General features: G+C 32.0%; 2 protein-coding genes across 3 annotated transcripts; one reads left to right on the top strand and one right to left on the bottom strand.

Annotated features, from left to right (window-relative positions):
* Nucleotides 1-1,738: 1,738 nt before the first annotated feature.
* On the bottom strand, nucleotides 1,739-8,012 carry LOC129920218 (peroxisomal membrane protein PEX14). Its single transcript, XM_056001469.1, has 4 exons — nucleotides 7,732-8,012; nucleotides 7,349-7,675; nucleotides 2,441-2,670; nucleotides 1,739-2,357 (listed from the first exon to the last, which is right to left on the bottom strand). The coding sequence occupies exons 1-4, from the start codon at nucleotides 7,879-7,881 to the stop codon at nucleotides 2,180-2,182; spliced, it is 885 nt and encodes a 294-aa protein (XP_055857444.1). The 5' UTR covers nucleotides 7,882-8,012; the 3' UTR covers nucleotides 1,739-2,179.
* Nucleotides 8,013-9,924: 1,912 nt separating this feature from the next.
* Nucleotides 9,925-25,351, top strand: LOC129920216 (E3 ubiquitin-protein ligase mind-bomb). Of its 2 annotated transcripts, XM_056001463.1 has the most exons (8): nucleotides 9,925-10,096; nucleotides 10,186-10,565; nucleotides 20,897-21,874; nucleotides 21,937-22,044; nucleotides 22,970-23,113; nucleotides 23,173-24,504; nucleotides 24,566-25,126; nucleotides 25,192-25,351. In XM_056001463.1, exons 2-8 carry the CDS (start codon nucleotides 10,230-10,232, stop codon nucleotides 25,330-25,332), a joined length of 3,600 nt encoding a protein of 1,199 aa, XP_055857438.1. In that variant the 5' UTR covers nucleotides 9,925-10,096; nucleotides 10,186-10,229; the 3' UTR covers nucleotides 25,333-25,351. The 2 variants fall into 2 exon arrangements, with proteins under 2 accessions (XP_055857438.1, XP_055857439.1); XM_056001464.1 differs by lacking the exons at nucleotides 9,925-10,096; nucleotides 10,186-10,565 and adding an exon at nucleotides 17,421-17,640.
* The last annotated feature ends 1,588 nt before the right edge of the window (nucleotides 25,352-26,939 follow it).

Raw genomic sequence — 26,939 nt, 5'->3', positions numbered from 1 at the left:
AAATATAAAAACTTTTTATATTTAAAAAAAAATTCCAATTCACTGAAACTTCATAATTTTCAAATTAGCAAGATATATTCTTGTAGGGGCTTAAACGTTCTACAAAAAATTTCTTGGAATGAAATTGATTGCTTTAACCGTTTAGAAGATATTCGTATCCAAACCAATGCTCACTGATTTCAATAGTTTTCTTATGACCCGTATGCATTGCGATTTGGATACGAATATCTTCTAAACGGTTAAAGCAATCAATTTGATGCCAAGGAATTTTTTGTAGAACGTTTAAGCTCCTACAAGATTACGTCTTGCTAAATTGAAAATATTAAATTTTCAGTGAACTGGAAAATTTTTTAAAATATAAAATGTTTTCATAATTTTTTTTAACTTTGACCTCGAATATCTTTAGAATGGTTAGATTAATGAAAAAAGTTAACAAGACCTTTTTTGTGGAGCAATTAATTTCCAACAAGAATATGTCTTGCGCGTTTGATGATTATAATTTTTCAGTTTGTTACAAAATTAAGACCAAAAAACGAATTTTTAAAGATTTTCTCGATTTTTTTACCTCAAATATCTATTCAACGGTTAGATAAACGAAAAAAGTGTATAAGGCCTTTTTTGTAGAGCGTTCAATTTCCTACAAGAATATGAAAAGAAATTTGCTAAAAAGTCAATTAATAAAAAAATTATTTTTTTTTAGTAGAAGCTTGATGTAAAAATGGAAAATTGCAAAGCGGAGGACCTTCCCATTAATATAAAGAGCTCATATTTGGTGTGTATATTCTAGAGGGGTCTAGCAATCGATTTTTCGGAGTACCAATTCAAAAAAAAAGAATTTCGATTTTTTTGACCCACCCTAATGTACATATAGTAAAGTTAATGTATTAAAAGAATTCGCTGTTTATTTAAAAAAATATTGGGTTCCGATATATTTGTAGTAGATCTCCTAGACGACCTCCAAAAAAAGGTGTCTGGCGGTGAGCAAGATATCTCTGATCCAAATCACCTAAAATTAAAAAAAAAAAAAAACAAAACAAAAGATTAATTTCTAGGATAGACGAATGCAGGTAATGAACGAAGGAATAGTCAAAATTGTGATTTTTGACCAAATGGCGGCTTCCCAAAGATAAAAATCAATTTTTTTCACAAAAATTTACACTTTAAAGTGGCTTCGTTCATTACCTGACAAAAGTATCTAAAAAAATTGTGTAAAAACTCTAGCCGTTTCGGAGAAATTTCGCTCACCGCCTTTGAAAACACAGTTTCGAGAAAAACGCGTTTAAAAATGTTGTGAACCATGTAAACTTAGTTAAAAAGTCTTCTCAAATACGTATTTTCTCGGAAACTAACTGCTCTATCAATTTGAAATTTGCGGACAACATTCTTATATATTTTTATATGTACATTCAAAATATGCAAAAGAAATTATTTGATTTTTTTCAAAATTACAACTAGGTATAACCCCTTAGCCCTTAATTGTTTCAATTTAAATCAATAAATTGTGCAAACGGAATACACTGCCAGACAAATACCGATCTTGTTTAAATTTTAACAAATTAGACTAGGGTTCAACCTGGATTGTTTTACTGTTTAAGTTTAATTCGTAGTTCAGCGAAATTCTTAATTCTTTCATTCAGTATCCAAACAGAATCCCAAATCAAGTTAAATAATATTTCTAATAAATTAAAAACACAAATGCAACTATGTATTTCGTTTTATAAATTTTTTATTTACAAATCGAAAATAAAATAAGCATTTCCCTTTTACAAACAAAAGAAATTTATGATTTCGATTATGATAAGCTTACTCTCAAAAATACTATGAACTAGAAAAAATGTGATACTTAAAAAACCCCCCGCCTTAAGTTGACTAAAATCTAATGTATTTGATTCTTAAATCTTTGACAAGGAGTTTCTTGAATAGAACAAAACAAAATTCTATTCAAACAACATGCAGTTTATTATTATTATGATAAGCAGCTGAAAGCTCTTTCATTACTCAAGTTCTTATTTTCATTAATCTTATCGTTGTTTTGCCTTTTGGAGGCTTACATTTTGTTTATATATCAATCTTGAACATTTCACATTTGGCAAACAAACAATGTAAAGAATTAAAAAAAACCTTCGCTGTTATCTAAGAACGAAAAAAAAAAAAAAAACAAAACAAAGCTACTGCTGGCCTACATTATCTCTAAACTGCTATCACTATTTTTGGTGACAACTTCAGTCTCTGATGAACCTGATCCCGAGCCGGCATCATCGTTCTTCTCATTGTCGCTTTGACTCAAGCGATGTGAAGTTAGCTGCCAAGCTGGAATCGATGGTGGAACTGTTGGTATTGGATTAGCAAATTGTTTTCTAAAAGAAAAAAACAGAGAAATAAATTTTAATAAAAGCTGTTTATTTTTTTTTTTTTTAATTTGATTTAAGTGTTTTGGTACCTATTTAATAGTAATCCTTTAATAGCCTCCAAATCGCTCTTAAAATTGCTAAATTCACGCTGAATAGTTGAATTTTGTGTTGTGATGTTTTGGGTAAGCTGCTCTTTGATTTGATTCAAATCACGATTCACATCGCGCATTTGAGTTTCAACTTTTTGATCGAACTCGGTGAGGGTTTCTTCGACGGATTTTTTCTTCTTCTTTCCAAACAGAAAGGGTTCTATGTATTTCTGTAGAAAAAGAAAATCAGATGAGTTCAGGGGAAAACAATTGCCAGACGTGGATAAATAATATAATATAATTATTCGTGAATTTACTTATAGCAAATTTTAATTATAGACTTGTAACTTGTAGAAAAACTAATAAAAAAGTATTGTGTCTATTGTTGGCCTATTTGCGTTTTAAATGTATTTAAAATACAATATCAGTAAAATGAAACCAGAATAATCAAGCATTATAATCAAGAGTCCAAAGCTATTTTTGGGTGAAAATGATAGAAAAAATGACTAGTTTTGTTGTGTTAATGAGGGGCATTTGGAAGTTATTGGTGGTTAAAGTGCAATTGAAGCGTTAAGAAAAAGAAGGGGTTAAGTGATATTTTCAAAAATTTTTCCAGCGATTAAAGGGGTAAAAACCAAAGCCATTCATTTAGTGTACTTATTTCAACGCTTCAATTATAATGTAGCCTTTTTAATTTGTTATAATGACATAGGGACAAGAGTCTTGACTTTGAAATCTTTATGTATTCATCTTAAGCAATATGCTTTCAAAGCACGAATTTTTGTGGAAGGTATTTGCAGACTTGAACTTAATTTTGAGATAGCAAGAAGGATTATTTTTAATGCCAGCCATTTTTAATGGTTAAAATTTTACATTTTAAATGGTTAATTAATGTACTATTGAAATAAAAGAGCAAGGAAGTGTGACCGAGTCGTACATTTTAATTTGAAAGCAAACGCCAAAAAAATCTATTTTCAATTAATAAATGATAATCTTTAAATTGACTTTGATAATGATCATAAGCAATTTTTTCCTTAATTAAAAAGAAATACGAAAACCATCAAATAATTAACGGATTAATTGAATTAACATTAATTGATATAACAGAAAAACAATATTGTGCTTAAATTGAGTTATTTTTTCCTTAAAAATTAAGTATGCACCATTGTTCTGATTTCCGTTCGAATTCTATTTTCTCCCGTTCTCAAATTTTAGCTGCTCCGAATTCCGTATTCGAACACATTTTGAAAATTCATAGGTGTTTTCAATCTGCCACCGGAAAACAATATTCTCCAACAAAAAAGTGGAATGGAAATCAGTCGTTTTTAATCCGTACGGATTAAATTTTCGTTTCCGTTTTCGAATTCGAACGAATATTAGAAAAGCCGTTATAGATAAATTTTTGGTACATTAAGGAGTTTAAGCTTTTTTTATACAATTGCATTTTCCACACAATATTTAGTCCATACAATTTTGAAGTTAAAAGAATTTCATAACATTTTTCCGTTAAAAAAAAAACCAAAACTACAATGATTCAATTAAACTCAATTTAAACTGTTTGTATCTCAATTTTCTATAGCCTAATACACAGGGATAAGCCTGAAATAGCTGATACCTACACTTATGAATGACTGTTCTAAAAGCAAAAAGAAAAAGTATCTATCGCAACCAGTTTAGAAAATATTAGCTTTTTTTCGTTTTGGGTATATTAAATTTCATCATCTTACGTTTTCGTTCACCACAACCACGAATGGATGAATTTTATAAATTTCTTTTTTTTTATAATGTTCTACAATAATTTGCTCACTAATAGTCCGGTCAATTTAGACATCCGAGGTTACATTAATTCCCAGCAAGCTGAAAATTGGTAGGATTGTTGAAAACAGCATCATAAATTAAATTTAAAAAGTCCTCATCGATCCGAGGTGTGGAAAAAAATTTACGGGGGGTCAAAGGTCACAAAAACTGGTTTTTCACGATTTTCAGCAAAACGGTAAGTCTCATCAAAAAATTTTCAATGCAAGAATTGTAGACCAGATTATTATATATAAAAAGTGTCATGACACTTTTTTTCCTAAGACCCACCGTTTCTTAGGTATAACGATTCTCGTTTAAGGGGAATATTTTTAAGAAAGTTGGCCACCTAGGTTTCTATAGATTTATTTTATACCACAGGTGTTTAAAATTTTTCATAAAATAATTTTTTTACATTTTGCATCAAAAAACAGATTTCAAAATTTTTTTTACAAAAATGTGCAATAGCTGTGCAGTTTTTTAAGCATTTATGTACTCATACAATTATTGAAGAAAATTATAAAAAAAAGAAATAAATAAAATTCATTTATTCGTGGTTGTAGTGAACGAAAACACAAGATGATAAAATTTAAAATACACTGAACGAAAAAAAGCCAATATTTTATGAACTGGTTGCGATAGAACTTTTTTTCTATCTGTTTTTAGAACAGTCATAAGTGTAATATATGATGGTGTTTCCAACAATCCTACCAATTTTCAGCTTGCTGGGAATTAATGTAACCTCACCCCCTTATTTTAGTCTAATTTGACCGGACTATAAATAAAATGTTTTCATAACTGTTGCAACTTTTCTTAAAAAAAAATGTTGAAATTTGTTTTTGGATGCAAAATGTAAAATAAAAATATTTATGAAAAATTTTAAACACTTGTGGTTTAAAAAAATCAATAGGAAGGTAGGTGGCCAACTTTTTTAAAAATATGCGCGTTCAATGGGAATCTCAGAATGGTAAAGGCTTTTATCTTATCTAAAGTATTTTAGGAAGTTAATGGTACCCAAAGGCAAAAAGGCATATTAATTTAATGAAATAATTTAACAGTATTATTTTAATTTGTTTCATATTACTTAAGTCATATTTAAAAATAATTTATGTTGGACATAAACTCTAATTCTCTACTTTTTCCTGTGCGTAAATTGTTACATAAGGATTTATGTAGAACTTAAATGCTTAAGTTTCGATTCAGCAAACGAAATATTTCGTCGCGTGTACAAGTACAACACTTACATATGTATAACACTGGTCAACAAAATTAAACTGTATGCAATCCCGTAAGTTTTTATATCGGCGAAGTTGGTGAATCGCGGTGAGATACAGCAGGTACATAGTTGTACTAAAAATTTAATAGTCAGAAAAATATAACTTTTTTTTGTTAAAAACAATGTTATAACTTACAGGATATGTAAACGAAAATTGAAATGCGATTGGCAAAGAACTTTTCGAGATTTGCTATTAAAAGTATGAGATATCCCAAACACGTAACCTACTAGGATACCACAAAAAGAAAATGGGGCTTAGTACAGATGATCTATGCAGAGGCTGCGGCAATGAGGACGAACAGGAAAACACTGTTCACTTCCTCTGTCACTGCCCAGCACTCTGTCGCACTAGGAAAAAATTCTTAGGAAACTACTTCTTCAATGAATTAGAAGAACTATCGGAACTCTCAGGCAATAGCCTACTGAACTTTGTCAAGTCCTCCAAATGGCTCGAACAACCATAGCATTCATAGGTTAACACTTTTTCATGAAGTTACAATACTTCATTGTATCACAAGGGATCTACATTGATCTAAGTGTGACGGTAACAAAATCAACTGTCAGCCCATATAACCTAACCTAACCATCCCAAACACGTTGATTTCAAGATTTCTCGAAGAAGATTAAAGATATTAAACATTTTTAAACGGATTTAGAAACCGTTACAAATTGTATTTAAAAAAAAAAAAATAACCAAACGCTAAGAAATAACCTCGAAAACTGGTAAAAATCGGCATTTTCGATTTTCCAACGGAAATTACTCAAAAATGTGATGTGATCGAATTTTTCTAACTTCGGATTTTAGTTAAGCACACAAAAAAAAAAACCTATAGAAAAGTATATTTTGGTTTCTGTAACAAAAACCTTGTTGACCAGTGTAATTTTATGAAATAGGCTCCATAGGTGGTATGGTATTAATCGAACCCGCTTTTTACTCGCGGCTGACTTGCAACCAGCTAGTCTTGATTGTTCTTTAGTCAAATAATCTAGTAATAGACAAAAAATTGTCAAAGAAAGGAAAACATTTTTGTAACAGGTGATTTTTGGTATACAGCTTGGTGTAAGGGTGGTTTACAATCTGTGAAAAATCCTTAAGTTTCCTCTGTCCGCTACTCCCATTATAAGGGGTCAAAATTATGTTCTACAAAATTGTAGCTGAAGTTATTTTACAAAAAACTGTCATATAAAGTTTTTTTTGTATCGCTCACTGTTTAGAAATTATATCACTTCAAACTCGCATAATAATGTTTTTCTTGATATTTGTATATTTGTTATTTAAATCAAATTACATGGCATAGTGATACAAAAAAACTTAAAAAAACTTTTTTTTAAATAACCTCAGCTACAATTTTGTAGAACATAATTTTTGTCTAAAACTTACCGTTTTAAAAATTAAAAATGTAGTGATCTTTGACCCCTTATAATGGCAGTAGCGGACAGAGGAAACTTAAGGACTTTTCACAGATTGTAAACCACCCTTACACCAAGCTGTATACCAAAAACCAGCCTGTTACAAATTTTTTCCTTGAAAAAATCTATTTTCCTAGGCTAAAAAGGAACTAGGTTATTCAGTTAATTTGTCTAAACCTTTCCTTTCTTTTTATTTTAAAGATAAGTTGATAACAAATCTAAAAATATCTTAGAAAACAATAATTGCAATGTTTTTCTCATGTGATTAAAAAACCCGATAACTCCTCAAAGCTCGTTATCTATCCACCAGCAAAGTTTTCTTGGAACTTTGTCAACCCACTTTGTCAGATAAACAATTTGCTTTGTTTATTATTTTTCTATAAATTATTTCTATTTTCTTATATTCTACGTAAAAACCTCGGGTGTACCTTATAAAAGAGATAGACGGCATAAGCCAATCCACTTATCAGAGCCATCGATTGTAATGCCTCTCTGATTTGTTGCAAAGTGGATCCTTGTCTCTGGACAATTTGTTGGTGGTGGTGATTCATGTAGCCTGCCGAACCTCCTCCAGCCGTACTAATTCCCATATTTATTACTGTACTATTTGGATCATGATTAAAGATTCCGGCACGTTCACAGGCTAATTGGATTTCTTCGGGTGACAGACCTTTGGACCGAAGGAATTGTTGCTTTTGTATTAAAGTCGAATGACGAACTTTAGCATTTTGTAAAAAATTTACGGCAGTTGTTATCTAAAGTGCAATATTTTTATCATCAAATAATTATTAAAAAATTGGAATTTTCTTACCAGAGATTCGCGAGGAACTATTGCTGTGACTCCTGTTCCTGTTGTTAAAATGGTCGATGATAATGATGATGATGAATTATTGTTGTTACTATTAATTTCAGTTTTATTTGAGAGAATTGTATCTCCGGTGTCTGTATTACTGTCCGACATATTAATATCAACTGTTATATTAATTTTGATAAATTTATAAATTTTTTAATTGATTCAAGAATGAAATGAATTTCGGTCAGCAAGAAGAAAAACTAGAGAAAAAGTTTTTCGTTTTTCTTTGTGCTCTAGTTTTTACACTGACAGATGGATAGGGGAAATAAAAATGACAAGCAAAATGGCATCTTGTTTTTTTTTTTACTATGGTGCTCAAACTGTTTTAAGCTGGACACAAAGTTTGAGTTAACGAATTTTATTTTTAAACCAAATTCTTTTACATTCCATTGGAGGTTGAAGTCTACTAATAGCTGCGTTCCTTTGGAAATATTTATCTACTTTTTAGTACTTAAAGCTGCTTCGAACTACTTTTTTCAGTATAGCAAAGTAGATCAAAGTAGTTTTAAGTACTAAAAAGTAGATAAATATTTCCAAAGGAACGCAGCTAATAGTAGAAGTTTTGGTTAATCTAGTACTATCATTTACGTTGAAAGTGCGTTCCAGTGAAAATCGCTAGTAAACTTCTAGTAGTACTTTCCCGCCTTCCAAAGGAACAGGGCTTATTGTATGTTTTTCAGTCAGAAAAACCACCAGAAAATTGAAAATGTTAACTTTTGAACTCTCTAAATTTCTTAAGCCGATGTAGTTAACTCTTTTGAGACGCTAAAATCCCACTTTAAATTTGACGTATTCGGGCAAGTTGTCAAAATATTTAAAATCTCTGGCACAGCTGAGGTTTAGCTCTAATCAGATATTCATATAATGGGTCATATTATGCATACAAAATAGTAAATTCTTTTACTTGAAAAAAATGAAAAGTACACATTTTGTGCATATCAAATCTAGTTTATACTTATTAATTTCATATTGCTAGTATTTAATATTTTTTATGCATACGGGCCAATATCAGCGAGTCAATTTGAACAAGGCCTAAAACAAATTTTGTACGATTGATCCTCAGTGTTCTCATCTCAAATATGTTGTATCGTTTTTCATCTCCAACTCTATTTTCACCCTGTGTGCCCAAGTAACAATTTAGCTTTCATAAGGGTCAATGCAAGCTATTTTTTTGGCTTTCACAACAAGAAGGACTGGTCTTATGCAAATCATTTTGGCGCATTTTACCGAAATTGCATAGGACTTTCCTTCACAGGTAATCCACAGGCAAATAGCTTGTGACAAACAGCTTAAAATGGCCTTACGGAGGAGGTCTTCCTGCAGAGGGTTTATCTAATGCACAAACCGGATTACTTGCGTAGGATGTTATAATAAGGCCTTATTGAAGTTGTTGAAGGTGTTGTAGAAAATGCATAAAAAAAAAAGAATTAATTGAATTTTATTTCATTTTTTTATTTTCTTTTGATTTTTTCTGTTTTGTATTTTCTACATATTATTTTATTTATTTTAATTTTTTCCTTGTTTCTTTTCCTTTTTTTGGAAATTCCACTGCTTTTTCTGTTGTTCTGAAATGATCAGAATATTATTTTAATTGAAAAAAAAAACACATTTTTTTATTTTCATCACATGGCCCGGCCAGGAATCGATCCCACGTACCTCTGCATACCAAGCCAGCACCTTACCAGTAGACCATACTCGAATATTAAAGATGAATGGAAAAAAGCCCTACTAACAATTTTGCTTCTATAATGCTTTACAGAAGCAACAATTGCATCTGTAAAGCTTTATAGAAACAGATTTCCAACATCAGAAAAGAAATTTTAGCATTTGAATCGATAGATTATCCAGCTACGTTAGTTAATTTTCTATTTTCATGTTAAAATACATAAATAAAGGGTTAAATTCAGATACTCCAAACTTTGTAGTCGATTTTCTTGAAACATTTTTTGAAACAGAGAACATTATAGTTTTCAGGCAGCGGTATGTAAATCCAGCATTAAATTAACTTAAAAATCTTTTAAAAATCTAATAATCTTGCATTTCCACCTTAATTTAAAAATATTTCCATTTTCAACCAAATACCATCACTGGACTAGAAAAATAATATAAAATTCCACCAACCACAACTCACTTCACACCACTTTCACAATTTCAAATGTCATATGGTATAAAAAAAAAATTCCTCCTCATACATATACGAAAAGTCCCCATTTCCCCTTAAATGTGTGCGTTGAATTTCAATTAAAAACTATCAAAGTGTATGTGTCCAACGGGTGAAAGAAAAAACTTCCATTTCACAGAAGAATAGAAAACTACAATTCCTGTAAATATTAACAAAAAAATACAATTTTTCACCTAAAATTAAAACTTGAAAATATTAAATTTCAAAAATATAATTAATTTACTTTCAAGAGAAATAGAAAGTTGATAAATTATTTCAAAGAATTCGTGTTAAAATGGCCTGTGCAGTTTCGGCTGCTACCAAAGAAACTACAACAGCAACCACAAATGGCAGCAGTGGCAGCAACGTTGTTGTTGGTGGAGGTGCCTCTGCTATAGCACCATCATCAACAGCTAATAGCAATGGTGGCAATTCTCAGAGTGGCAATGTCACTGCACCAGGAACTTCAAATGGCGGTGCAACAGCTGCCGGAGGAGGATCCTCTTCAGCCGCTGTTGTCGGAGCACCTGCTGGTGGCGCTGCAAATGCAGTCAATAGACAGACTAGATTTGCTATGGAAGGTGTCGGCGCTAGGGTAATAAGAGGTCCCGACTGGAAGTGGGGCAAACAGGTGAGAATTTATTATTATCATTTTTCATCACGCTTTGATAAGTGTGCAAATATTTTTTTAAAGATTTTCAGCAAATTGATTGGGATTGATGATGTTGATGTCGATGTGGTTTGATGGTGTCATTGAAATTTAATTGAAATGACTTTTCGTTTAATTAGTTTAGGTGGACCGTGATCCGTTGTGGGGGTCGATTCAAGTTTTTTAAATTTATAGTTTTTTTTACGCACGTTTTCTTGTGTTCGTTTCTCGTACAACTGCACTTGGAAGTACCTATGTGATGAGTCATTGGTTTTGCATTTTTTTAGTTGTTGGAAGGAAGGAAAAGGTATTCTTTTGAGCTCTTTTGCATGTTCACTCTTGATTGCAGTGAAATCAGGTTGTGTCAATGCACTTTGGGTGTCGTTTTTTTTTTGTAGTTTTAAATTGAAAACAAAAAAGTGCAAAGGTATTTTTTTCATTAGCATGAAAACTATAGGCATTTTGTTTTTTTTTTTTGTAATTGAAATTCTACTGCGTGGCCATTGTCATTCTGTTGGTGGCTTTTGGTTCTGCGTGAGTGATTTTGTTCTGTTGAGTTTCTATGACATTGAAACAAAGCACATAACGTTTAAAGTGTTTTGTGTTTGTCTTATTCGTTTTGATACTTTATAATGAATCATGTTTTTGATCCAAATTTGATGAAGAAAGAACTTTGTCTTGGATTTTGGTGTACAAATGATCTTTTGTCATCTCTTGTTTAAACAACATGATGTTTTGTTTGTTTTTTGTTTGCATTCATTTGCTATAAAGATTCAATTAAAGACAAAACATGTTCTAAGGCCGTGTATGAATTGCGTTAAATAGTTAACACCGTGTAAAATATTTGACACTATTGAGGTGAACAAAAAAATTTCAGCTTTATGGCTTATTGTTTAATACTTTTCTTTGCCTCTTTTCTGCCATAAAACTCTTTTTTAATACAAAAAAAAAAAACTAAACAAAACCAACTGCAAAAAAAATTTAACTCAAATTTAACCAGGTCCCAGAGCCCAATAAATTTTTAACAGCTGAAAATTTTGTATTCACCTCAATAGTGTCAAAAATTTTACACGGGGTTAACTATTCTTCCCATAATCTCTAAAAGGCCCTAACTACAAAATTTTCGATTTTGATTTTTTTTGCATATTTGGAGTTAGGGAATTGTCTCTGATTTATCCTCATTTATTTTTTTAGCCTAGTATCTTCAAATAAATCAGAAAATTCAAAATGAACTTTTGATTTTTTTAATTTTTATATGCAAATTGCGATATTAGATTTAGTGTTTCCCTCTATAACTCAGAAGTAAGAAAAGTGTAGTTAGGGCCTTTACGAGATAATGGGCAGTATTGAACGCAATTCACACGCGGCCCTAAAGAGAAAAAAGAAGAATTTCAATTGTTTGAGAAAATCACTAAAATATGAATTCAAGCAAAGTGTAAATTATTTCATTGAAAATAATTTTTTATTGTGCTATGGCTTATTTGCTCTTTAGTTAGGGCTGCCAGATAAATTTTTGTTAATGTCGGGACAACAGGTCTCAAACGTCGGGACAAATCGGGACAGAAAAAAATGAATAATACTACGTTTCCACCTACCCTAAATCCGAGATTTAGCTAAGTAGATTTAGCATAAATCTCGAGTTTTATTCTAAATCTCGGATTGAAAGTAGGTGAAAATCTAAACCCAAATCTGAGATTTAGCGAAGTACATAGATTTAAAATAAATCTCGAGATTTATTCTAAATCTACTTAGCGTAGGTAATCTCGGATTTAGCGTAGGTGGAAACAGTATAAAATCGAAAATAAAAAAATAGTAAAATACAAACTTTTCCATGCATAATAAATTTTTGTGGACTTCTTGACAACAAAAGACTTAAAACATGTTTCTTATGAATGTCAGGGCGTTTAAAATTCCTTAAAAAAAAATTAAAAAAAAAAACGTAAGAATATATTATTATAATTGTGAATGTTCCACATTTCACTTGCATAAGTAACTATTAAATTCTCTTATGTGAGTTTAAACAGAAAAAAAAAATTATTTTCATCCATTTTAATAGCCTGTTTTCACTACAGCCCAAATTTAATAGTTACGAAATATAGGTCAGTTCGAATTCCAAATTCTAAAAATTTGATTTGAAATGCGAAATGAGATAATTTTCGAAATTTTCTCATTTGGGAAAACGGGCTATAAAGGTAAAGTCTTATAGCCCGTCGTGACAAAATCGGCACAGATAGGGTCTTAATGTCGGGACTGTCCCGGCGAAATCGGGACGTCTAGCATCCCTATCTTTAGTGTGAATTGAAGGTTCTAAATATGATTCTGAAAATGTTGGCGATCAGCTTCAATTTATGTACTCCATTAAGTAAACTTAAATGGAGTATCTAACAATACACTTAATGGTTTGTTGTGACTTTTAGTCCAAACAATGCTTTTCGCCAAGCAACAACAGTTGGGCTCGAGATGTAAACGCAATATTTTGACTAAAGGTAATCATAACAAACCTTGAAAATTCAATTTTTTTCAAACAGTTCACAAAACGAAATCAATTCTTTCTTTGTTTAAGTTTCGATCTTCTTCTTTAAAAACACTTAATTAAAATTGTATCGTTAGCTTAATTCGTACAGCCTATTAAAGCTTGTCTATTTTTGGCTCTATTAACTTATTTTCTCAAGAGTATCTACCATTCGAACCTTGTTGTCACTTGTGGTAGTGAGCTTAGATCAGGTCCAATACATGTGAAGAAATACTCTGGTAGTAACTTTTTGTTAGGACCGAGTACCAGGGCTAGGACCTGGTCTAGCTAGACCGGGTACTAGGCTGGCTCAGTACTCATGTGAAGAAATTGGCCGTAATAGTAGCCAGGGCTGATTCCACTTGGGAAATAGAAAATAAAATAAAACTTCATCATTATAGTCATATTATCATTTTTTTAGAATGTTTAATTTTCTCAAATATGGCTTGAACGTTTTGCGATATAGAAAGGAACTTTACATCAATTTGTACATTCGTAAAAAATGAATTTTGCAATAAAACATGGCATTACAATGATGAGGAAGTAAAAAAAAGTGGGTCCCGCAAGTCTGTCGTCTATCTGCCTTGGAATGTATTTTTTTTATGATAGGTATAGAGGGGTTTTTGGAATTAAATTTTTTTAGATAAAAAATAGGGGCATCCACCATAAACCAATTTTGAAAGGTTAAATTTTATCGAAAACGATCCCAACGATATTTTAATAAAATTCAAATAATGTTATATTTTAGATAAGTTCTATCTTTTAGAGTTTTTTTTTTTTTTCGAAAGTCACAGCTTTTTTTTATCTGAATTTCTCACAAACGACCAATTCAGACGAAGTTGGCAAAAAACGGCATTTATTCACATATGTATATACTTTTAATATAAATGTTAAATTATAGATAGTTTGCCCTATGTTTATATTTCTATTTTCCCTATTCTATGTTTTTTAATTTTTGTTTTACCTATACGTTTATCAAACTTGTACATATCTCTAGATAAAAAATTTCTATCTGCTTCATTTTAAAATTTAAAAAATTTCATTGTATTGTTGACCTACATAATATAGTTTAAAAAGAAAAATAAAAAAACAAAAGAAAATAATGTTTCCCTTGTTTTATACACTGATGATGATGAAAATGACACTCGAATTCGTGTCTCTGGAAGTCACCCAAAACATTAAACTAACAAATTTGAAAAGCAAACTGCTTCAGTGGTTTAATCTGAAAAACAGTGCAAAGACTGAAATACAGATCAAAACCCATTTTTATCACATCCTATATTGTGAAATAATTGGTGAATTTATTATAATATACCTACATATATGTACAAAAATAACTGAACTTAGTATCATCATTTGGTATTATTTTTTTCATCTTTTAAGTTAGAGCCGTTAGTCTCTGCACCTTGTGCTCTTTATAAATAGTACCTGGGTGACCGAGCTTTGCTCGGTATCTTTAAATGTCATAACTTTCAGTGAAAAAAGTCAAATGTAAACAGCAATTTTTTGGAGTGGGTTTGAGTTTGCAATGACCAGTTTTTTCGCGGGTTACAAAACACCACATTCCCACTTTATAATCCAGTTTATTTACGTTTGAATACACATACGACGATCAGTAATGGATAGAAGGGTTACAGGAATCTGCATTATCGAAAATGCCTACAGCAATGAGATCCCTTTTTGTTCAAATTTTAATTTACGGGTCAGAAAGTTTTGGATAGTGTACATAAAGTTAATCTTTTTTTCAAGTTAAGCCTTGTCGGCTTGTTGTGAGTTATTTTATTTTTATACGTTAACAATAGTTGCATTTAATCAAAAGAAAAACGTAAGACAAAGGTAATGTGTGATACCTAATTAACAAATTACTTAAAAGTTTCAATACATGATCAAAAAAGTCATGATCTAAAAATTTTTGTTTAGTTATTGTAACAAAAAGAAAAAGAACAATGCGTAAAATATGGAACCATCCTTCAAAATTTTATTGAAATCGTTGAATCTGTCTCCGCGAAAAAAAACTAATGTAAGAGAAAATACTTTCAAAATGTTGTATTTGCCTAGAGGAAAAAACCCTCAAAATTTTATCGAAATCTTTAAAGCAATTACCAAAAAACTAATATGTGAGAAAAATAAGCGTAGCTGTGAGCGGATGTTTCTAAAAGTACTTCCAAAACATTTTATTCGGCTAGGGGACCAAAACCTTAAAATTTCATCGAAATCCTTAAAGTTGTTACCAAAAAAAATTCCATGTTAAAAAAGTGGGCGTGGAGGTGGGCGGATTTTTCCAAAAATACTTCCAAACTTTTTACTCACTTAGATAAACAAACTCCGAAAATTTCATCGAAATCCTTAAAGTGGTTACCAAAAAAAAATTCCATGTTAAAAAAGTGGGCGTGGCAGTGGGCGGATTTTTCCAAAAATACTTCCAAACTTTTTACTCGCTAAGATAAACAAACCCTGAAAATTTCATCGAAATCGTTAGAGCCGTTTCTGAAAAAACTTATATGTTAAAAAAGTGGGCGTGGCAGTGGGCGGATTTTTCCAAAAAAAACTTCCAAAACTTTTGACTCGCTAAGATAAACAAACCCTGAAAATTTCATCGAAATCGTTAGAGCCGTTTCTGAAAAAAACTTATATGTTAAAAAAGTGGGCGTGGCAGTGGGCGGATTTTTCCAAAAAAAACTTCCAAAACTTTTGACTCGCTAAGATAAACAAACCCTGAAAATTTCATCGAAATCGTTAGAGCCGTTTCTGAAAAAACTTATATGTATGTTAAAAAAGTGGGCGTGGCAGTGGGCGGATTTTCCAAAAAAAACTTCCAAAACTTTTGACTCGCTAAGATAAACAAACCCTGAAAATTTCATCGAAATCGTTAGAGCCGTTACTGAAAAAACTTATATGTTAAAAAAGTGGGCGTGGCAGTGGGCGGATTTTTCCAAAAAAAACTTGCAAAACTTTTGACTCGCTAAGATAAACAAACCCTGAAAATTTCATCGAAATCGTTAGAGCCGTTTCTGAAAAAACTTATATGTTAAAAAAGTGGGCGTGGCAGTGGGCGGATTTTTCCAAAAATACTTCCAAAATTTTTTACTCGCTTAGATGAACAAACCCTGAAAATTTCATCGAAATCGTTAGAGCCGTTTCCGAGATCCCAATTTTATATATATTTATATATATATATACATATATATAAACAATTTTAGCTCGTTTAAAGTTATAAGATTAACTTTGTAATTTAAATTGTAATCATTCTGTTAATAAATAATAACAATAATATAACGCAGTTTAAACTGTTAAAAAATGAGAAAAAGTTAGACGAGGATTTAGACCTAAACGAGTGCTCTAACTAGAGTATACTCTATACACTCTATACTCTATACATATATTTTAAGTCCCTTCCATTCTTAAAATTCACTAGGCCTGCTGCTTCGTGAGGCCGCATTGTCACATTTTTGTTTTGTATTTAAATTATTTAAGAAGTAGGTATTTTATACTATAAAGCGCAAAAAAGATTTCCTAAATTCAAAACAAACCAGCAGATATTTAATTACAAAATCACAGATCGCCTGCACATGTCGCGTGCTCCACTCAAAATTAAACAAAACTATAAATATGATCTAACAAAGGTTTATTCATCGTTATTCTCCTTTGAATGAAGTTGTATATTTAGAATTTCCTATAATCTAGTTTTACATAAATCATCTAATATCTTGGCTCAAGGTCATACTACTTTATTCTGAAATCGGATAATGCCCAATTAGCAATGTAATAAGAAAAGAACATAATTACGTGAAAGATATAATTAGTATTAATCAATCTGAAATAATCAACTTTTTTTTCTGCATTAATTAAGATTGACCGGGTGATTGTAATAAATCTTTAAGAGAAATTAACAATTTAAAATGAAGAAAAGAAAAAAAATGTTTTATGTTTTTTTTTTTTTTTAAACCCGGCACCGTTGTTGATCGGCGACATGTGATTCATAAAACCACAATAAAATTCCATAAAATTATTTTGTTTTCATTTTGTATATTGCAAGTAAAGTATTCGCGGTCTTATGTCCCTTATCAACACCAATCGTCTGTAGTACTTAGTCTGTCTGTGTTCTCTAATGAGGGGTAACTACTGCAACCGCTAATCGTCATTATTATTCGCAACGCTAAAAAGATGTTGTATTTGTTTGTGTTTATATATTTTTTTTTTTTTATTAATTTATTAAATTTAATCTACGAGAAATATCAACACAATATATGAGATTTTTTTTCTTATTTTGTTTTTTTTTTTTTTTCAAAATGTATATCGTAGCTATATTATTCTCTCACATCGTCGTTCCCTAAATCTCTAGTGAATAGCGTGTAAAGCAGTGATAACAGTTTGGCATGTTACTTGCGTTCAGTGTCGCTACTGTTTGAAATGCTCAACCGGGGGCAATTTAACAAGAGAAAATTTAAATCTTTTTTTGAGTTTAGTTTATAATTCTGTCTCCTTAAAGTGTCTTCTTGTGATTTAATATAGAATATGATAAACTATTGTTACCGGGTGATGCTGGTAAGTGAAGATCGCTTTGAAAAAAGAAAACAAAACTTGGGCGCCATAATTGCAATTATCAGCATATTTTAAAATTTATTTTACCATCGCATAGTAATTACAAAATTGATAGAGATGCAGAGCCGGTAATCACTCACTTAGCGGTTACGTCCTCAAATAAACTTAAACTTTGTATATAAATTGATTGAATTTGTAAAGTGGCGTGATATTGTAATTTTATTCATGTGGGAAAAATGTAAGATACATTGCGCATTATGAGAGTTTAATTAAGCATTGTTGGAACGGTTTGAAGTTCATTTTGAATGATTCTAATTCACTTCTCTCTCAATGTCAAGTGTGAAACTTTTTTATCACGAAATATTAGCATATAATCGCATGAAAAGAAATAAACTAATTACATACTAACAAAATTTGAATAATGTTGACAGAGATTTTGAAATTCATCAAAAAAAACTTGTGATTTATCATTTAAATTAGCACTGCTTCTGTTTTTGTTTAGTTCTCTGTTTAGTCATATTTGGAGTAAGAACATTGTTTGCGGTCTGTTTTTGTATTCAAATGTTATAGAATATCTCATTTCTACGATCCGCAGTTTGTTCTATTCAGACGAAATATTAAAGCGTAATCAAACTTTTTTTCATTTTTATAGGTCATGACAAAATTGCAGAAATCCTATGCATTGTAGAAGAACTAACAAACTAAAGATATCTTATATGTATTAACTGGGGCACATTTATCGTATATTGTCTACAATCAACATTAACTTGCTCAAAACTAATGAAGTAACAAAAAAAAGGAAGTCTTATTTTTTAAATGTATAATTTAATTGTTATTCTTGCCTTCAAATAGTATTATTAGCAAATGTTTAAAAAGCCACAGTAAATCGGAGCAGTATCTCATTGAAATGCATGTTTAACTTTTTTAATTAGATTCTTGAACCTTGCGAATTAATAGGTGGCAATTCCTATAGAAATATTTTATAATTATTATTAAATAATTAACACACCTCCGGTGGTGGTACAACGTCGTCGGCACTTATAAACGTAAGAGAGAAAGTGATTGTATTTATGTATTCCAAAGGTTTAAGAAATAAAATACATGACTAAAGTCTTACAGCTCGACGCGGTACATTTGAAAACGCGGCATGTTTTACAAAATTAGATCCCAAAAGTAATGATGCAAATTTGTTTGTAAAAAAATGTTTGTAAACAAAAATAAACTTGAAGAAAAAAAACTTTTTTTTTAATGCTGTCTTATATAAAAATTTCTTAAAGCCTGCAGTCATTTAGATTTTTGTTTATCAATCAATAACTAAAAGGTTACATCAAGCAAAAAAAAAAATTGAGTACAGAAATCAAATTAAGTTCTAGACTTTAAACCCATATTTTCAATTTAACTGTTTTTTTTTTTTATAACTACGACCTTTAACATTGAAGTTAATTGTCAAATACATTCTTCAAACTGAAATGGTGTCGTCAAATAGATTTTTTGTGTGCAAGCGTAATCACTTGGAATTAAATTTATTGAATATATTTATGTAATATGAAATTCCTTATTGAGAATAATGCAACCTATAAAACCTGTACTTTTGATCTTTGCTCTTATCTAACTACAAAAAAAAACCTATTGACCTGGGGGTCATTCCGTAATTTTCAAAACGATAATCGTGGACGTAATCATCCATAATTTGCCTCACGTAACTCAGCGAAATTTCAAGAAAAGTTTTCAGTAACTTTTCATGGAACCTTATAAATCTGGCAAGTGTAACTTAAGGGCTTTATGCCCTACTATTTCTTTCCCATAAGATAAGTTAGTAATTTTCACTTACATATATCAAACATTGGTGCAAACCATTAAGCATTAAGTAGGAATTAGCTACTTATGTGGATCTTAAAAAGTTATGAGTCGTATCAGCAAACGGGCCTAAATAGAAACAAAATCTAATTAACTATTTTTTTGTTACATTTGATTCCATAAATTTCTGGTTCCAATGTTTTTTTGTGTGATTTTTTTTCTGCTTATATAAGTGAAGTAACTTAAGCCAATTACTTCCAATGATGTTTTTCTTTTAAACGTCGATAATTAAAAATACCTTAACCTCTATGGGTTGAAAATTGATGTTTAAACGGTGGGAGAAAATTTCTCACAAATTGACTTGAAACCTAAAAAAAAAAAATTAACAGAACGATACATTATTAGATATACATTTACGCTTCTAATAAGCCAAATAATTGACTTTACCAACTTCTTCCCTTCCGTAACAAGACTGCGCGCAAGACATCATTTATCCCCAATAAAACCGAAATTGATGACAATATGCAGTCCTAAATCTTAAAAATCTATTCAAATAAATATATGACATATGCAGCTGAATATGTGCCCTTAATTATGAAAGTGGACTAAGTCACTACTAAAAATGGCAGCAAATCTAGCCTAAAAATAATTATTATTTAAGGGGTAAAGTTTATTTAAAAGCGAAAATGCAGTAAATAAACCTCTTTATTGCTCCTCCATTTGCTGAATCGGAACTTAAGCATTTAAGTTCTACATAAATCCTTATGTGACAGTTTACGCAGAGGAAAAAGTAGATAAGAGTTTATGTTCAACATAAATTATTTAAGTTTCGATTCAGCAAATGGCCCTAAATCGTTATAAAAAAATTATTATGTAAGTTTTTCTTTAAACAATGCTAAAAGTGACTTAGTCCACTTTCATTATCATGGGCACATATATTTTGGCTACTGCAGACAAAATCAAATTCTCCTTCAGTAAGCTTGACGATCATTTACTTTTTCCACTCTCCGGGGAATCGTTCATATATCCAAGCTGTCTTTTTGAGAGGTTGCAGTAATTCGCTCAATATAATTGGTGCTGCTTGTAACAGTTCTGCGGGAAAGCTGTCAAGTCCTACCGCCCTGTTGTTACTAATTTTATTATTTTTATCGCGGTACGAATTTCATCTTAGTTGCTTTGGGCAAGTAAGCAAGTTTTGTCCGTTAATTTAAGAAAATTATATCTCGAGTTCCTTTGATCTGATTTTCAAGTTTAAGTTTTAATGAGCTGCAGGAACAAAATCGCTTCAGCGGTAAACACACACACTAGTTCATTACCAGCTTTGTGTAATGTTTGATATTTATCTTAAACCCGAAAGAATTCACATCGGACCTTTAGTTACAAATCTTAATTTTTGTATTCATTCAATTTCCAAGAATCAAAATTGCAAATATATAACTCATTTATTTTGTTTTCTTTCCAGGATGGCGGTGAAGGTCACGTGGGTACCGTTCGCAATTTCGAATCATCTGAAGAGGTCGTTGTTGTTTGGGACAATGGCACAGCGGCAAACTATCGTTGCGCTGGCGCATACGATCTACGCATTTTGGACAGTGCTCCTACCGGCATCAAACACGATGGCACCATGTGTGACACATGTCGACAGCAGCCAATCTTTGGCATACGCTGGAAATGTGCCGAATGCAATAACTATGACTTGTGTTCGATTTGTTATCACGGCGATAAACATCACTTGAGACATCGTTTCTATAGAATTGCAACCCCAGGTGGTGATCGTATTATGTTGGAACCACGAAGAAAATGCAAGAAAGTAGCCATGCGTGGTATATTCCCCGGAGCAAGAGTTGTCCGAGGTGTCGATTGGCAATGGGAAGATCAAGACGGTGGAGTCGGTCGTCGTGGTAAAGTGAATGAAATTCAAGACTGGTCATCGGCATCACCACGATCAGCAGCTTACGTTGTCTGGGATAATGGAGCTAAGAATTTATATCGAGTTGGTTTTGAAGGAATGGCTGATCTAAAAGTTGTCAATGATGCTAAAGGAACAACAGTGTATCGTGATCATTTGCCATTGTTGGGTGAAAATGGTCCCGGCAAAGGACCACATGGTTTTCAAATCGGTGACAAAGTCACCGTTGATTTGGAATTGGAAATTGTGCAATCACTACAACATGGTCATGGTGGTTGGACGGATGGCATGTTTGAGTGTTTGAATAATGCTGGATTGGTTGTTGGCATTGACGAGGATCATGATATTGTTGTAGCTTATAATAGTGGCAATCGATGGACATTCAATCCAGCTGTCCTTACAAAGGTTTCATCGCCAACAACGAGTGTTCCCGAATTTGCAGTCGGTGATATTGTTAAAATTTGTTCAGATGTTGAGAATATTAAATTATTGCAAAGAGGACATGGCGAATGGGCTGATGCTATGCAATTGGTAAGTTCTTAAATTTATCTCTCAATCACAAACTGAATTAATTTGACGATATTTTCCTTTAGACTCTTGGAAAAGTTGGAAGAGTTCAACAAGTTTATCACGATAATGATTTGAAAGTGGAAGTTGGGAATACATCGTGGACGTATAATCCTCTGGCTGTGACCAAAGTTGTAAGTTATCCTCCGTTTAGTTACACTGGTCAACAAAATTGCACATTTTTTTATGAAGTTTCTTAACTGTTTATTTCTAATTTAGCATCACTGATTTCAAATCTGCCTTCAGTTTTTTTCTATCAGCTCTAGTTTGGGTGATACAGGTACTAGGGAAATGATTAAAAAGTAGCAATTAATATAACGGAAATATCTCGAAAACGAAAGCTGATAGAGAAATTCTGATTTCAGATTCGAGTTCAAGATATCCAAGACTTCATGAAAAGTATTGTTTCGTTCCTAACACAAAACCACTGTAGCTTGAAAATTAGATTAGCAAAAAACCTATAGCTGAGATTTGACAACGGGAATATCTTAAAAACGCGAGTTAATAGAAAATTTTTGACTTTGGATTCGAATTAAGTACAAACAAAACCTTTATAAAAATTTTGTTTTGTTCCTGAAACAAAACCTCTGTAAGCTTGAAACCACTGTAGCTTAAAAAGTTGAAAATTATTTATTGAGATCTTATAACGGAAATATCTCAAAAACGCGAGCTGATAAAGAAATTCTGTTTATAGCAGAATATTGTTTTGTTGATGAAACAAAACCACTGTAAGCTAAGAACCACTGTAGCTTAAAAAGTAGCAACCATCGATTTATTGACATCCTATAACGGGAACATTCAATTCAAAAACGCGAGCTGATAGACAAATTCTGATTTCGGATTTGAGTTCAGCACACCCAAAACCTGTAGAGAACTATATTCTCCTGAGAAAAAACCACTGTAAGCTAGGGGAATTCTTTAAAAGTAGCAAAAAATCGATTATTGAAATTTCATAACGGGAATATCTCGAAAACGCGAGCTGATAGAAAATTTTTGACTTCGGATTCAAGTTCATCAAACTTAATAAAACAAAAACCTTGTGATGATCTTTGTTTTTAGGCCTCATCAACAGCCGATGGAAATTGTGTTCCAGTCACATCGAATGGAGAGCGTCTATCTGCAATTCTAAAGAAACTCTTTGAACCAAATGTCTCAGGCGATGCTACCGAAGAGTTTGTCAAAGCTGCTGCCAATGGTTATGCGGTAAATTAAACGATTCCGCTTCCATTCTGTTTTTTATTAAATTTGTTTTTCAATTTAAGGCTCGATGTGAAGAATACCTTACAGGAGCTTCTCCAGCAACTTCTGCCAGTACCTTGGCCGATGTTAACGGAGTATTTGCCGGACATACTGCATTACAAGCCGCTAGCCAAAATGGTCACATTGAAGTTATACAAGTACTCCTCCGTCACAGTGTAGACGTAGAGATCGAAGATAAGGATGGAGATCGAGCTGTTCATCATGCAGCATTCGGTGATGAGCCTGCCGTCATCGAGATCCTTTCTAAAGCTGGAGCAGATTTGAATGCCAGAAATAAAAGACGTCAGACCGCACTTCATATTGCAGTCAACAAGGGACATTTGAATGTGGTTAAGACTTTACTCTCACTTGGCTGCCATACAAGTTTGCAGGATTCCGAAGGTGATACTCCCCTTCATGATGCAATTTCCAAGGAACACGATGAAATGCTATCACTCCTGTTGGACTTTGGCGCCGACATCACACTTACCAATAACAACGGATTTAATGCACTCCATCATGCCGCACTCAAGGGCAATCCGAGTGCCATGAAAATTCTTCTCACCAAAACAAGTCGTCCTTGGATTGTTGAGGAGAAGAAAGATGACGGCTACACAGCACTTCATCTGGCCGCTTTGAATAACCACGTCGAGATTGCAGAACTTCTTGTGCATATGGGAAAAGCTAATATGGACCGACAGAATGTCAATCTACAAACAGCTCTTCACTTAGCCGTGGAGCGCCAACACGTACAAATTGTAAAGCTTCTCGTTCAAGAGGGCGCCAATCTAAACATTCCCGACAAAGATGGTGATACACCATTGCACGAAGCTTTGCGTCATCACACTTTATCGCAGCTGAAACAGCTTCAAGATGTCGAAGGATTCGGCAAACTTTTGATGGGTTTGCGTAATGCAAACGATAAGAAAGCATCAGCATCGATTGCTTGTTTCCTAGCAGCAAATGGAGCTGATTTAACTATGAAGAATAGAAAACTACAAACTCCATTGGATCTATGTCCAGATCCAAATCTCTGTAAGACATTGCTCAAGTGTTATAATGAAAGAAAGACAGATGATGCTGAGTTACCAGGGAATGTAGCTGGTACGAGTAGCAATGCTAGAGCTAGAGCTCTTCAAGGGCCGGTGACTACTGGAGCACCTGTTGGAGCTGGAGTGGCTTGTAGTATACCTCCAATGATGAATTTCTCCTCTCATGCCACTGGACTTCATGGAATGAATTCTGATATGGCAGCTTTGACTATCAACGAGAATCCTGTTCCTGATATGGGCAGGTCGATTGCATTTGACGAATGCATGGTTTGTTCGGATTTGAAGAGAGATACTGTATTTAAGGTGAGTTGAAGAGGTAAATCGACTATGAATTGATTTAATGAATAATTTTTTGTATTTTCAGCCTTGTGGCCACGTTTGTTGTTGCGATACCTGTGCACCGCGTGTTAAAAAATGTCTCGTTTGTCGCGAGACAGTGTCTTCCCGTGAAAAAGTCGACGAGTGCCTAGTGTGCTCGGATCGTCGTGCTTCCGTATTCTTTAAGCCATGCGGTCATATGGTCGCATGTGAACACTGCTCGAGTCTAATGAAGAAGTGTGTACTTTGTCGTACGTCAATTGATGAAATGGTTCCATTTTCACTCTGTTGTGGTGGTGGTGGTACTGTGGATAAAGTAAACAAAGAAGATTACTCGATCAAGACCTCTTACAAAGGTGATGTTCTTTTGCACCAGGTAATAGTGCCACCAGAAGAGAACAAACCAAAAGAAAATAATCCAGTGATTGTGGGAGTTAATAAGGCTGGTCATGAAATTGCCATGAATAATACGGTTCAAGCGGTAAGCACACCAATCGCCAATAATCAGATTAGCAACAATGTTAGCTCGCCAAACACAAATATTAATAATTTCCAAATGGATGACGTACAAAAATTAAAGCAACAATTACAGGACATTAAGGAACAGGTAAGGATTTTTTTAAAATTTTTGATTTGTAGGACTTTAACCTTTCTCTTTCCGTCTCTTATTAGACAATGTGTCCAGTTTGTTTCGATCGCATTAAAAATATGGTGTTCCTTTGTGGCCATGGAACATGTCAAATGTGTGGCGATCAGATTGATGGATGTCCCATTTGCCGCAAGACTGTTGAGAAACGTATTTTACTTTTTTAAACAAACAAACAAACAAACATTATTTCAAAAGCTTTTGCTTCTATGAAATAATTATTTTACTATTTAAAGAAACATGATGTTGCATCTGAAGTATGTATTTGTTCATCCCATAAAAGACAGCTGTTCTTAATTATAAACGAACAAAATTATTATAAACATAATATTTATCTCCTCATCTTAATAATATTCTCGATGATGCACAAATTTCATTTGTCTCGATTCTAAATTATATATAAATGATTTGTATTTAATAAAAAAATAAACTGCGTCATAGCAAAAACAACTTAACCTCTTAACATTTAAATTAATTATTATATAAACTACTGTTTAGCCAAATAAATTTGTCTTCGAAATTGTATTTTTGGAATTAAATAACTAAACTTAAAAAAAAAAAACTATCATGGAAGAAGATTGAAATTATGTCATTTGACTCGTATGCATTTATACGAGTATTAAATTTATTAATGGAAAATTTTGTTAAGTATTCTAATTGACTTTTTTTCTTTTTTTATATTTTTTATCCAGTTCTCTTTTTTAATGTTTACTATTATGATTATTATTATAAATCCTATTTATATGGAATATTATTATTATTATATACAAAAATTATAACAAATAATATTGTTTTATTTAATTCTTTTTTATTGATGAAATGAAACTTCATTTGAATTTTTTTTTCTATGAATATAATCTGTATCTACTGTTAATATTTCATTATTTTGTTCAAATAAAAAGAAAAAGCGAATGGAATTTAATAAACAAAAAATATGAATACTTTGATTTTTTAATTAAGAGGAAATTTTGTGTGATCATTTTTGTACTTTTGGAATTTTTACAAGTTATTATTGAGTACAATGAACATTTGGAGTTATTGCGAATTATTTTTCTTATGTGAGAAATGAAGGTATCATGAACTTCAGAAATAGAGAATCAATTCCAACCCAAGAGTTGTTCATCGAGAATTTATGAATGGATTAACCTTAATTTGTTTTGAGTCCGGAGTAATACGCAAATTAACGGGAGTAATATTTAACTTTCTTGAGAAGATCTTTGGAAACGACTTGAACTTTTGGAAATGTATTGAACTTTTCTTCTTTTCCTGAAATTAACTTTGGGTTTGCTTGATACAAAAATACCTATGTACGTACCTAAAAGGTGAAAGAAAATGTGATAAAAAGCTTTTCAGTGCGGAATCAACTAAACCCGAGTTCACTTATCAATATTAATGACTGACAAAATAGTTTTAAATTTAATTATGGGAGTTGCATACTCCACTGGAGAACAGATTCTTGAATTAACTGGATTGAAATTCATTTGTAGGATTAACTAAATCTGAGCATTTAAAAACTTGCCATTAAATGTTCTAAAGGAGTATTGTATTGATTCATTCCGTAGCCTTCGTCGAAGGAAATATCTATGCAATGGAAGTAAGTTGAAGACAGCCAAACTCTTCAATTTTCCTATGAAATTTTACCGAACACGGAAAGAAAGCAATGAAAAATTAGTTGGTCTTATCATGAATTCCATTCGTATTGTTGATTTGCTAAGAAAAAAACAATCACAAAATCGTTTAGTGAACGAAAATAACGTAGGTACGATTTCTTTAA

The sequence above is a fragment of the Episyrphus balteatus genome, chromosome 4 (assembly GCF_945859705.1).
Source record: "Episyrphus balteatus chromosome 4, idEpiBalt1.1, whole genome shotgun sequence".
In the NCBI taxonomy this organism is placed as follows: Eukaryota; Metazoa; Arthropoda; class Insecta; order Diptera; family Syrphidae; genus Episyrphus; species Episyrphus balteatus.
This window is presented reverse-complemented; position numbering and strand designations above follow the sequence as displayed.